General features: G+C 37.5%; 1 protein-coding gene across 1 annotated transcript in view; it reads left to right on the forward strand.

The window, feature by feature from the left end:
- SPTLC3 (serine palmitoyltransferase long chain base subunit 3) overlaps positions 1 to 12,198 on the forward strand; it is a 75,939-nt gene that overhangs the window by 20,892 nt on the left and 42,849 nt on the right. The window contains exons 2-4 of the mRNA XM_056487448.1: positions 7,527 to 7,718; positions 9,098 to 9,252; positions 10,088 to 10,236. Coding sequence (XP_056343423.1) covers positions 7,527 to 7,718; positions 9,098 to 9,252; positions 10,088 to 10,236 — 496 coding nt within the window. The remainder of the gene's footprint in view (positions 1 to 7,526; positions 7,719 to 9,097; positions 9,253 to 10,087; positions 10,237 to 12,198) is intronic.

Genomic DNA, 12,198 nt, shown 5'->3' on the forward strand with positions numbered 1-12,198 from the left:
GCTGTATGAGACAATCATGTTGCTTTTTCTTCCTAGTGTTTCTTACTATTTGAAATGTACAAATGTAAAGCCATTGAGAAAAGAGTTTGCTGTGCATTTTTTTTATCCCTCACATACTGTTTGATGTAAGTGCCTTGGTTATTTGGTATTGGGTAGTAGCTGTTATGGTTCACATTGCTATTTATGAACCTTGAAGCTCAGAATTGTGTTTTTTACTCTTTTTCTCCCTTTCATCAGATTGCATTTTCATGGTTTGCTACTGGGTTTTGTCCTGAGTCTATGTACATTAGTCTAAGCATCTGTGCTACAAAGAGTTACATGTGGCTTTTCTTTTAAAAACACTGTGGTGTGACCATTCTGCAATGTGCATTTCTACCTGCTGGACTAAATGCATGCAAGATGAAAACACATGCTGATGTTTTCTGTAGGTTTTGCAAAAATTGCACACAGCAGGCAGTTTCTTAATAGTTGAAATTAAACAGTCATTGCTGCTGGACTGCATGTTGCTTGTAAGGTGTGCAGGGCTAGAATTTCTGATATATCAGATAAGACACTTATTAAATTAATATGAATATCTGAATAAACACAAAACTGAGATTAAATGTGTACTTTCTGAGTTCATATTTCTTCTTGCCACTGTTGAATGTTCTTCCTGAGTGCTGTTTATGAATAACTCTTCTATATCCTCCCAACTTCCTATATTGCAATCAAAAGCATCATTTTAGCATCAGAATAAAGTGTTAGTCTAGAAATTATACAGTATGGGTATTGTTTTCCTCATTACATAACAACATTTCTATATATTTCTAATGTGTTTGTCATTTACATCTGTATTTTCCCACTATTAATGTCATAGTCAGCATTGCAGGAGTTGTTTATTTGATGCTGAAAGAATTGCTGCAAGATGAATATGTTGGAGTTTGTGTTCAGCTGAAAAGTCTGGAAGGTGAAGATCCTGACTTTTCTGACCTTTGTGCCTGTAGAAAGGCTGCAAGTTTTCAGTCAGCAATTAGATGACAGTTCATTAACAAATGGAAAGCTATTTCCTGGTGCTTGTGAAAACTGGGGTGAAGACCCAACCTTCAAACAAACCACAAGCAGCAGAACAAGCAGCATTTAATACTGTTTACAGGGAGTGAACTTTTTAGAGTTTCTGAATTGTTAAATCCTAAATCTCTACATGTTCAAGAGTACATGGTTTCCTAAGTTATTTTAAGGGTGTCCTATATTTCCTAAACCTTCTGGACAGTCCTGGAAATTTTACTCCTAGTCCTTATTGATTGTGTTACTACCAGGTGTGTATTTTTTCTTGAAACTTCAGTAGAAATCAATAGTCCAAACAAGGATTCTGCAGGCACACTAATAAGAACCAAAGCTTTTTTGGCTGGGTTGCTGCTTGCAGTTTGTGTTGGAGCCACTTTCTTGTGGCTTTGTCACTTTGCAAGAGGCAGTGACCTTCCTTTTAGCACCTTCTAGAACCTATAAGTTTCACAGCTATTTTTAATTTAAGTCTTGTCTTTATAGCCCAGTAATCTATGAATTCCCCATGTAGCTATTTTTGGCTTCTGGTTTAGAAACTTGAGCTTATAAGATCTGAAATGTGTTGTTACAGAGAAGAAATCATTCATTTAAATTGAAGGATATAATTGCAAGTAAGTGGGCAGATTTATGAAGTAATCTAAATTTGTGTCAATAGTATATCCATTATAGGGAACTTCTGCTTTCATAATTACAATTTAATTTATTTTCTCCTGGGAACAATCACCCAGATTCCTCCAGTGTCTAATGGATTCCTGAGTGATTTTGGGACAGTGTGGTAATTGTGGCAGCCTGGTGGGTTTGCATGGAACCTGACAGTTTTACTATTTGGGACCCAGCCCTCTGGTGACAATGATCTATAGGGGACAGAACTGCACACCAGGCACTTCAGGTTGTGACTACCCAGTGGCAAGTGCTGAGTGGGATTCAGCTGGACCATACCCTTCCCTTGGCTGAAATGGAATCCTGTACTACCCACCTTCAGCTTCTGCTCCAGGCTACAGCCTCTCTAGATCCTGGCACTCATTCATGTCATTATTTATGTAGATATTTATATTCTTCCTTATCTGGCTGTCTCACACATCCTAGGACATCTAAAATCATCTACATTTAGGGTCCTGTCCCAGATGCTCTTCAAAGCTGGGGAGCAAACATCTATTTAGAACCAAACTGTCTGCAAGCAATCTGATGTTGCATTAGCAATTTTGTCTGTTCTCCCATCAGTTTTTTGCTGTAGGAGCGTGTTGTCCTAATTTGCTTAAGGTTTCACTGTCATCTTGTAGGTCTGTCAGATATTGAGCAAACATGGCTGTCACTTGGTTCTCAGTTGTCAACACCTCTCTCTTCATATACATATCTGTATGGGAAGCACTGTGGAGATCAGTCAGCTTGCCTTGTTTTTTTTAATAGGTTGTATAAAACAACTTGATAAAATCTGATCCAGAAACATACATAAAGTTTCATCCACCTCTGGATCAGATTTTATTCCTGGCAGGGAACTTATATTTAAAGATGAAGATGTTATTGTTGTCCCAGTAGTTTTATTTCCAGGATATACCTGTCTGCACCTACTGCAGCTGTATTGGAAGTGGCCATAGTTGCAGGAGAATATTTAATTAGAGCTTGTGATCTCTGTGGAACAGACTTGCATGAAAACATGGATTCTTGGGGCTCAGTTTCCTTGATACAGCTCCACTCACCTCACACATGTGGTTACCCCTTTGCTGGTGAGTTATTCAGGGCCAGCACACAGGTTTGGTACTGTGGCACTCTGTGCTGTTCAATTCTTCACCCTCCCTTGGTGCAAATCTGGCTCATGCCAATTAGCACAGTTCCAAGGGCTGCAGGACCTCAATACAATGAAAAATTATCTCTAATTTTAACAGTAGTGTGAACAAATATTTAAGTATTATTCATGCTGCATTTATTTTTTCTTTGCTGATTCAAGTATATTTTGTAACTATTGTTGTAAAGGTGTTGCCAAAAGTGTATTTAATAGACTTCAAGATGAGTTTGTATTATTATTACAGGAAGCTATTTCAATTTAAATTGTGTCCCTTATATTCAGTATTTTATACTGATGTCCACTCTAATAGCACTCTGAGATTTGTTGTCAGAGTTGGTTTCTCCATTTGAAAAACTAGAGGCATTTTGGAAGAGTTCCTCATTAGGGAAGAGTTTTGAAATATTATGGATAATTATAAAAAATGGAAATCTAAGAGGTATTGTACTCAAAGCGGACTTTGCTGCATTGCCATCACTCCTGTTGACTTCCTTGCCATCAAATTCTTGCTGCAAGGAATTCTCTTGCTGCAGTATCTTACTTGAAACCAGCTAAGCAGAGGATCAACACCCAAAAGTTGCATGTCCTGATTGTACTTTTGGTTTCCAAGAAGCTGATGAAATCCTAGATGAGTAAAACTCTTTGGTAAAACATCCATTCTCTCTGAATTTCACCTATAGCCTTTCTGTGCCACACGTCTCTATGTTGCACCAGTAGATTTGTGCCTGGAAGGAAAACTTACTGTGTGGCAGGCCACTGAGAAACTATTTTGATTTGAGATGCCAGCATAAATTTTTTAAAGCTAGTTAATTGTGGATTAACATGTCACAAGGGGTATTTACTTAAGATTTTTAAAGGAAGCCAAATATCAAGTTGCTGGGTAACTCTGGGCTGCTGCTTATGTTGGCCTTTATGTCAGAGAAATTAGAGTTACAAATTGAAAAGGTAGCAAGGGACATGCAGGGAATGGAGTCCCCCAGGGATCACTTTTTGGATGTGTGCTCTCATGTTTTCATCAGTGGGGTGGAAAAAGGGCTGAGGAGAAATAAGTGGCAGCATGTGTTGACAATACAGATCTCCAGGTGGCTGAAAAATTAGGTCTGAGCAAGAAACACTGCAGAAGTTTCTTGTTGGTAGTGTGTATAATGTTGACAAAAGATCAGAAAAAGAAATGCAGGTCACTAAATTAAAACCAAGGAATTAATTGGAAAGGAAAATGGTCCCAAGAATGCACAAACAGCAGCATGCTCTAAATTCAGTATTTTTGCAGCTGAGGAAGGATACATGTAATCATAAGAAGTGAGACTGTGAACTATGGCAAGAAGGCAAATAGAATTTTAACAGTCTTTAAAAAGTAACAGAAAAGAAGACAGAGTATAATTTGCAAATGTATAAATCCCTACTGTGCCCTCGAGTGGGGTATGTAATTTTAATTTGCATCCTCTGCATCTCAAAAGGGTTTTATTGATTTTTGCAGAGTGAAGAGAAAGTTGAACATGAAAATATATAATTTTTTAATTCATTTTTGGGGGTTTAAATCCATCTAAGGACAAGGAGACTGGTCTAGAATTATATAGATTAAGATTCTTCTAGGTTGGGAAGAGACAAATAGAGAGGCAGAATTTTTTTAAGTATAGAAAATTGGGAGTGGTGTAATTGGCTGAGTAGGAAAGCACAGCAGACAAGAACAGTCAAAGTAAACTGTCATGGCACTGTCAGGTAATTTCATTATTTAAAAGGAAATGCCTCTTTACAGATGAAAAGAATTGTCAAAAATCACAATTTATTTCCCCAACATTTTTAGGTTCAGGAATAATGAATACATTCATAGTTATCCCCTGATGACTCTAAGACAGTCTTAAAGTCATAAAATGTCAAAGCCACCAATTGCTAAAGTTGGAAGAATAGGTATATTTTTGAGAATCTTTGCCAATTGCTACAGTTGAAGGTATGGAGTAGAAAATGCACTGCCTACTGCAGGTGTTATTACAGGTAATGAGAGACAATTCAGCAGAGCACCCACTGTGTAATGGTGTAACTAATGATCTCTGAATGGTTTCAGGCATTTGTAGGAAATCTGCTGTATTTGATTTCAGTGCCAGCAGCAGTTGAATTGCATCTCTCTTCACTGTAAACTGCTGTTCTAAATGCACAGCCTCCAAATCCACCTCCTTCTTCTGAGATTAAATGAGATATATGGTATGATAACATAAAAATAGTCAATAGTAATGCAGTGCAAAATGACAGCCATTGCTTCACTGACCAATTCAGCCAATTTAGACTGGCTGCAATTGAACATCCTTGTGATGTTCAGTCACTCACTCATATACCCCATACTTGGGTCAGAAATGCTGCACAGAAACACTCCTGCTACCACTCTCCAGAAGCAGCAAATTGTTTTGGTTATTCTTTCTTGAGAGTCTCTCTTTACTTTTTTTTGTGAGACTCCAGGGATGGATTAAATTCTCTTTGTTTTTGTCACTTTTTAGATGAGATGTCACTGTGGTTTTTTTAATTTGTTCTGACAGCTTTGTACTAGCTGTTCAAAGACTCTTGGGTTCTTTCCTTCAGAGCCTGGAGAATGTGGGTCACATCTGGCTCCACATTTTTTGTACTTCACTGCTATCTCTGCTCACTCCTCCCTGCTGTTTGTATTAAGGACAGTGACAGTGGTTACCTGGTTAAATACACATCATACTGACTGCATCAAATGGCACCTGCTGAAATGAGAGTTCAACAGCAGCAGAGTTTTATTAAGAAGGATTACAGTGCAGAAGTCTGATAGGAGCTTTCCTGTTCCTTCACCAATAAGGTTTATGGCAATAAAGTGTTTCTTAATAAAATCAATGAACAGAAGCATCATAACTCTCTCCTCTGGGCTCAGGTGCATTATCACATCATCACAGCTTGATGTCAATTGATTCAAGAGCATCAAGCTACAATGCCACTTGAATTTCCATACATGACCATAAACAGGCTCTTAGCCCATGGCAAATGTAAGGTAATAGGACTGAGCTTAATCCTTTCTGAAATATTTGCTTTATCTCATCACTATGTGCACACAGCTGTTGTGACTCATGTGAAATTTGACTTGACCATGTATTTAACTCATCCTCATAAAATGTTTTTCATGGTAAATAGGTTGCCCTAAAAGAGCAATTAGCTTGGGGTAGGAGTGCATGTGTAGCATTTCTTCAAAGGTGTTCCCTCACATGGTGAGAGCCAGCCCTGCATCCCTCCTCCCTTGCAGTGTTTCCAAAGTCTAAATGTGTTTCTGTTCAGCCCAATCAGCACTTTTTTTTTTTCTCTTTTGGGTTTTCTTAACAGCCTATGTTCTCTTTTGCCCAACAATGCTTTTCTTTTCTTTCTTTTTATTTTTAATTTCTTTTTCTCCCAAAAAACCATGGAGGAATCCAGGATTAGACCAGCAAGTTACAACAGAAATCTAAATCCTTTAAGGATAAAGACATTTTAATGCAATATGAAGATCAATAATACTCTGTCCTTACAAGTATAGTGAATTGGCAATTGTTCTTGATATGAATATTCTATTTCATCTTGCTACATTACATAACTAGGTAATCTACATTTTTAGTTCATCCTTCCCACAGGCAGAAATGTGTTAGTAGTATTTCTTCATATGCTGGCAGTTTTGCTTTATAATATGTTAAAATACATGTCTTGGGTATTTGTTTGGTTGGTTTGAGTTTTCTTTAACAGGGCACTATTATTTTCTGGATTGCAGTTTGTTAATTTTGAATTTGCAGATTGGCTGGTATTAGACAGTAACTGTAAAGAAGTTTTGCAGAAGTAATGGAGTTACCACTCTTCCAAAGAATAGTCTGATTAGCCTATTGAATATGGCAACTGAAAGACTTAGCTTCTTTAATTTGAAAATGGAAATCTGAATATATTTTAATGACAAAATATTTTGTCCACACAGTGTTGTAGATTTCTAGAATTTGCTCACGATGGGATCACAACAAGCAAGGCTGTGTGTCTTCTTCCTTTTTTTTTTTTTTTTTCCTTTACGGGATCACAACAAGCAAGGCTGTGTGTCTTCTTCCTTTTTTTTTTTTTTTTTCCTTTACTTTTGCTCATCTCTATTTTGTTTTTTAGAAACCTTAGAATTAGGGGAGATGCCACTGCAAATAGGATTAAAAGCATTTGTGAAATCAGAACAGAAGTGGAAGGCAGGGATCATAACTGCTTTGGCTGCTTCCTCAGGTCTGGAGAGCATCATGGCAAAGCTGCCCTGTTTTAGGCAGAATTTGTTTTATATAGGTTAGTTGCTGCAATGGGTTGCACAAGTCTTCCAGAAGCAGTCAGGCACAGTGTAGGTGAGCTTTTAATGCTGCCCTTCCCTTTTTATAGCTCTGTCTTGCGAGACAGAGCATTGTGGTTTCCATTTAATCACCTTTGAAATAATTGTCCAATTGCACAATGATACCTTGCCAATCTTTCATAAGTTTCACATGTTTCAAAATAGACGAGGGAGTGGTGTTGGAGACATCATGAGGACATGAGAGGAGAGAAAATGGGAGATCCTTGGGGTGGTCAGTAGCAACTTCTTCGTCAGTACAGTGAGGTCTAAATGTCTCCTCTAATTAGAGAAAAAGATTTGCCCCGAGGTCAAAGGGTCTAATATATCCAATATTAATATATCCAATATATTAATCATAAGTTTCTGTTCTGTTTCTTTCAGAAGAATGGGGTGTCCAACGGAACTCTCTACAAAAAAACATTTATTGAGCACTTTGAACAGGCACCAATGTATGTTGCAGTTTTTACCTTCGTGGGGTTTGCAGTGGGAACAATATTTGGCTACCTGCGAGATTTTATGAGAGCCTGGGGACTAGAAAAACGGAACATTGCTGCGGAGAGAGAACAACAAAAAGTATGTATGAAAAAAGCCATCATGTGTCCACAGCTGGGGTTTCCCCTGCTTGCAAGTGATTCTCAGCAACCTGTGGAAATAAGGAGGCAGACAACTTTCATTTTACACAGGGGTGGAGGAGTGACACACCCTGCAGTGGAGTTGTGTGCATGTGCATGGTTATGTGCCTACATTTATGTAAAATCATCATTTTTACCCAGGGACATGTTCACCTCGTTCCAAGAGTGCTGTAATACCCTCAGCAAAGCAGGATCTCAGTATATTAGGTCAATCCACAAAAAAAGAAAGCTCCCAAATGCCTTACTGTTAAATATATCCTCTTTCCAAATCTCTTCCACCCTGATTTTCCTTTGTCCCATCTGGCTGTCTTAAGCTGTCTTTCACAGCAAGGCATTTCTAATTTTGTTATAATTGAATTCCTGTAGCTCCCAAAATTTTTTCATCCCACATAGTTCCAGGTGAAACTTGCACCTTAGCAAGATCAATTGCCTTCCAGCTTTGTTTAGAATTTTTGGTTGCTCCTCCTCTGTGCAGTTTGAATAACATTTATGGTAACACCTGGCATCATGAAGGAAAAACATGAACAGTTTTACTGTTTTTCTTGCAAATAAATTCCTGAAATTGTGTCCTGTTTTAGATTTTCAAAGATGCATGCATAACTTAATGAGTATCACTTTCAATTCACTTCATCATTTGGCCATTTGTTGATTCCAGTTGTGCCTGTTAAATTTTTTGATCCTTCACTATGGATTACATGTTTATTTAATTCTCCCACATAAATTAACTGCATGCCATGTTATTTTATCAGTTTATTGTATGCAGTGCCCAACATGGATATATTGCTGTTTCATATAAAGCTTTGTTTAAATTTAATTTCCATGGAAAGACATTAATTCTCAACCAAAAAAAAAAAGTTTTAATTGGATGTTTGCATCTTCATGTTAGGCCAGTGATGCCCAAATCACATATATAGGACTAGCTTTTGTCTAATGTATCCAGCATTTCATGAAATGTAGTGAGTTGTTCATCCTACTTCTCCGCAATCTGCTCCACACATAGAAAAATGCTCAATTTGAAGAAATTGGTTTCTTCAAGTGAAAGAATCTAGATTTTTTTTTTTTTTATCCAACTTTCAGGATAAAAAAAATTTTAAAAAAACCAAACCAAAAATACTCCACCCTCTAAGAAATATAATATTGTGTGTTAAAGGAATCATAATAAGACATTTGCTGTTTGGAGTTGTAAGAGACACAGGAACACGTGGCTGCTGTGGCTCTCTGTTTACTGATGAATCAGTTTGTCCTTGTTAATAGCAATAACTTGGATACACAAGCAGATATTTTCCCAGCAACATAACCCTGTGCATGTTTTCAAACCAGGATTTTGTGCCACTTTACCAAGATTTTGAGAACTTTTACACCAGAAACCTCTATTTGAGGATACGGGATAACTGGAACCGTCCAATTTGCAGTGTCCCTGGGCCACAGTTTGACCTCATGGAGCGTGTGACAGATGATTACAACTGGACATTTAGGTGAGTCATCCCACACTCTGCTGCTCTCAGCTTCCTGAGCATGCTCCTGAAACCTCTGCAAAGCACAGAAACTTGGGTCAAGATCCTTGTCAAATATCCATCAGCACGTTTCTTCCTGCAGCCAGTACCATGCTGACAATCTGACCCCTTTTCTTCTGAGGATTTTTTAGAAATGCAATATAGATTTCCAGCTCCACTGCAAATGGGTTTAGCTGTGTCAGCACAAGGCTGCTCACAACAGACCTTGACTCAGATTATTACAACAACATTTGTTTTATCCCTTGGTTAGGTTTTAAATTGTAATTTCTTGCATTGCATGAATGTGGCTCCTTGCCTTCTTTTGCAGTGGGGTTTTAAGCAGATTACAGCTTGAAGGTTTTGGTGTGTTGCAGCTGAATTACACAGCTGTGGGAATTCACAGCATAGGCAGTGTGTGGGTTGGCTATATCTGAGCTTATTGAGAATGCATCATACTGCTTCCCATATTTTCATCAAGTTTAAGTTCTGTGTGTGTGAGAGGACACTGATGACTTAATGGAAGCAGTTGATAATTTGCTTGAAAAATTAACATCTGTAAGTTGTTCCTTAAATAAAATCATGGATTTGTTTGTATATTTAAATCCATAAAAGCAGCCATTCACCCTTTACCAGTGCTTAGTTAGGGAAAGAGAAAAGCTAGAAAAACTTTTGGGCTGTTAGAGTATGAGGATTGTAAATTCCCAAGTAGGAACTTGATGCTAGAACAAAATCTGGTGGGAAAATTTTGGGATATTTTGTTTTCATTTGGAATTGGAGGGAAAATTGCACTGTTGTTGAAAATTTGCTTTAATTCTAGGTTTACAGGAAGGACTATCAAGAATGTGATCAATATGGGTTCTTATAACTACCTCGGCTTTGCAGAAACAGATGTTAATGCTTTGAAAACTGTGACCATAGAGCTAGAAAAATATGGGACAGGAGTCTGCAGTACCAGGCAAGAAATGGGTGAGTAAACAGTGAGATGGCCACCAAAGGTTCTGTAACTGTACTCTTTTTCTCACAGATATCCTGACAGAATTGGCTACTTGGAGAACTTCAATCACATCAGCAATTACTTGTTTCACAATTAAAAGGAATGTTGTGCTTTATTTGTTTTCACATGAGGGTTTTTTTCAGAAGGGAAATTAATACTGATTTTTGGAGAAGCAAACCCAAGTGTGTTGTATACTCAACTGGGATTTTCAATGATGGAAGTAACAGGCTTATTTTTTAAGAGAAGTAAAAAACACTTTGAGATTTCAGCAATTGTTCTGGGGCAAATTCAACTGCATTGCAGATTTATATCAGTTACCACACACAGAGGTTTCAGATTAGTAAAATTATCTTTCACATAATGTTTTTAATCCCATGTTCTGAGGAAGTATTGGAATGTTTTATGAGATAATACTGGCAAAAGCCAGAAATTTCTACTTTGCCTTTAGCAAATAAAGTCAGGAAATCTGACATTTTTTGTTTATATATCCTTTATGATTTGTCTGCTTTGTAAGTTTGTAGGCTGCATGAGTTCTACCTTCAGCTTTCTGTTTTTACACAAAGCCTTGCATTCCTTATGGTACAATCATCTTACATTTCAGAAAAAAATAGTTTCAAGCCAGAGAAATGCAAGGAGAGGTGTTTCTTCAGGCTTTATCTTTCTTGGGAGTTATTAGAAAAAAAAAAAAAAAAAGACCATTTTTTATCTTCAGTGTAAGCTCTACTCTTCCATAAATCTTACAGAAAAACTAATGTATTTAATTTAGTTTTTTATTTAAAGTCTCCATCTCAGACTAAAATCTTGTCACCTGCTTCTTATCTTATCTTGTGGTTTGATTTGCCAATAATAATTATGTCAGTGACACCACTCAGAGAGGGTTTTACTTTTCCTTTTGTGGGTGACCCATCTGGTGACTGCAATATATTATTTAACCTAAATTGCATGCTTGAAAGTGGTCACCACTGCTAGTCCTTTAAGGTATTGAAGGAAGTTTTCTCTCTTTTTCTCCCCAATTCTCTTTTGTCTAAGAACATTTCAAGTTGTTTTCAGGACATCTAAGATTATGCCTGGTGTTCCTTATTCTGCAGCTTTTGCTGAATTTTTTAAATGGAAGATTTATTCAAAAAGAAAAAGAAAAAAAAAAAAAAAGAAAGGAAAAAACAAAACAAAATAACCCAGCTTATTAAAAGATTTGTTCTGTGTTCAAATATTAAAAATCTTACTCAGTAAATTCATTTAGTCTATTTGAGAACCAATGCTTAGAGATTTCTAGGATTTCTCTTCATCTGAACTCCTGTGCTGTATTCAAAGATGTCTTGGCTGATTGAGCAAGGTTGTAGATCCATTCTAATTCCCTTCACAACAAACAGTCCCATGAACTGCATCAAGATAATTCCCAGTGCAAGAATGGGCTGCAGATGAAGAACATCCTAGAAACCTTGTGAGTCTCTGTTTTTTGAAAGTGGATTTTGGAGAGCAGCTTGGACATGGAGCTCCTAAGAGAGGGAAGCAGGGTGTTTAGGCCTGGCTTAGCTGGTGTAAATGAGCAGTGACAGCAGTTTATCCTGGGCAGGATTTGTGTCTGTGCTCCATGGGGAGAGGTGGCTGCACAGAGCAGGGCTGGGCAGTGGCTCCTTTGTTGGTGCTGGCTCTTTGTCACCAAGATCTGTACAAACAACCTCTTATTCATATGGATCCCCTCTTTCCCTGCTCCCTTATGTTCTTGGGCTCCATTCTCATCACAGTCAAACAGAAAAATTCTGGGCTAAATATATCAGAGAGAGAGAAAGGGAATGAATGAAACACCTTAACTTTATAAATTATCATTTCTCATCTTCATCTTAGATAAAAAGAACAGGATGAGTTTGTTTCTGGTCAGATCACATTTCAAAACTTCTGTTGTTATTGTGGAGCTAAAGTGTTTTGAAGTAAAA

This window comes from Oenanthe melanoleuca, chromosome 3, assembly GCF_029582105.1.
Source record: "Oenanthe melanoleuca isolate GR-GAL-2019-014 chromosome 3, OMel1.0, whole genome shotgun sequence".
Lineage (NCBI taxonomy): Eukaryota > Metazoa > Chordata > Aves > Passeriformes > Muscicapidae > Oenanthe > Oenanthe melanoleuca.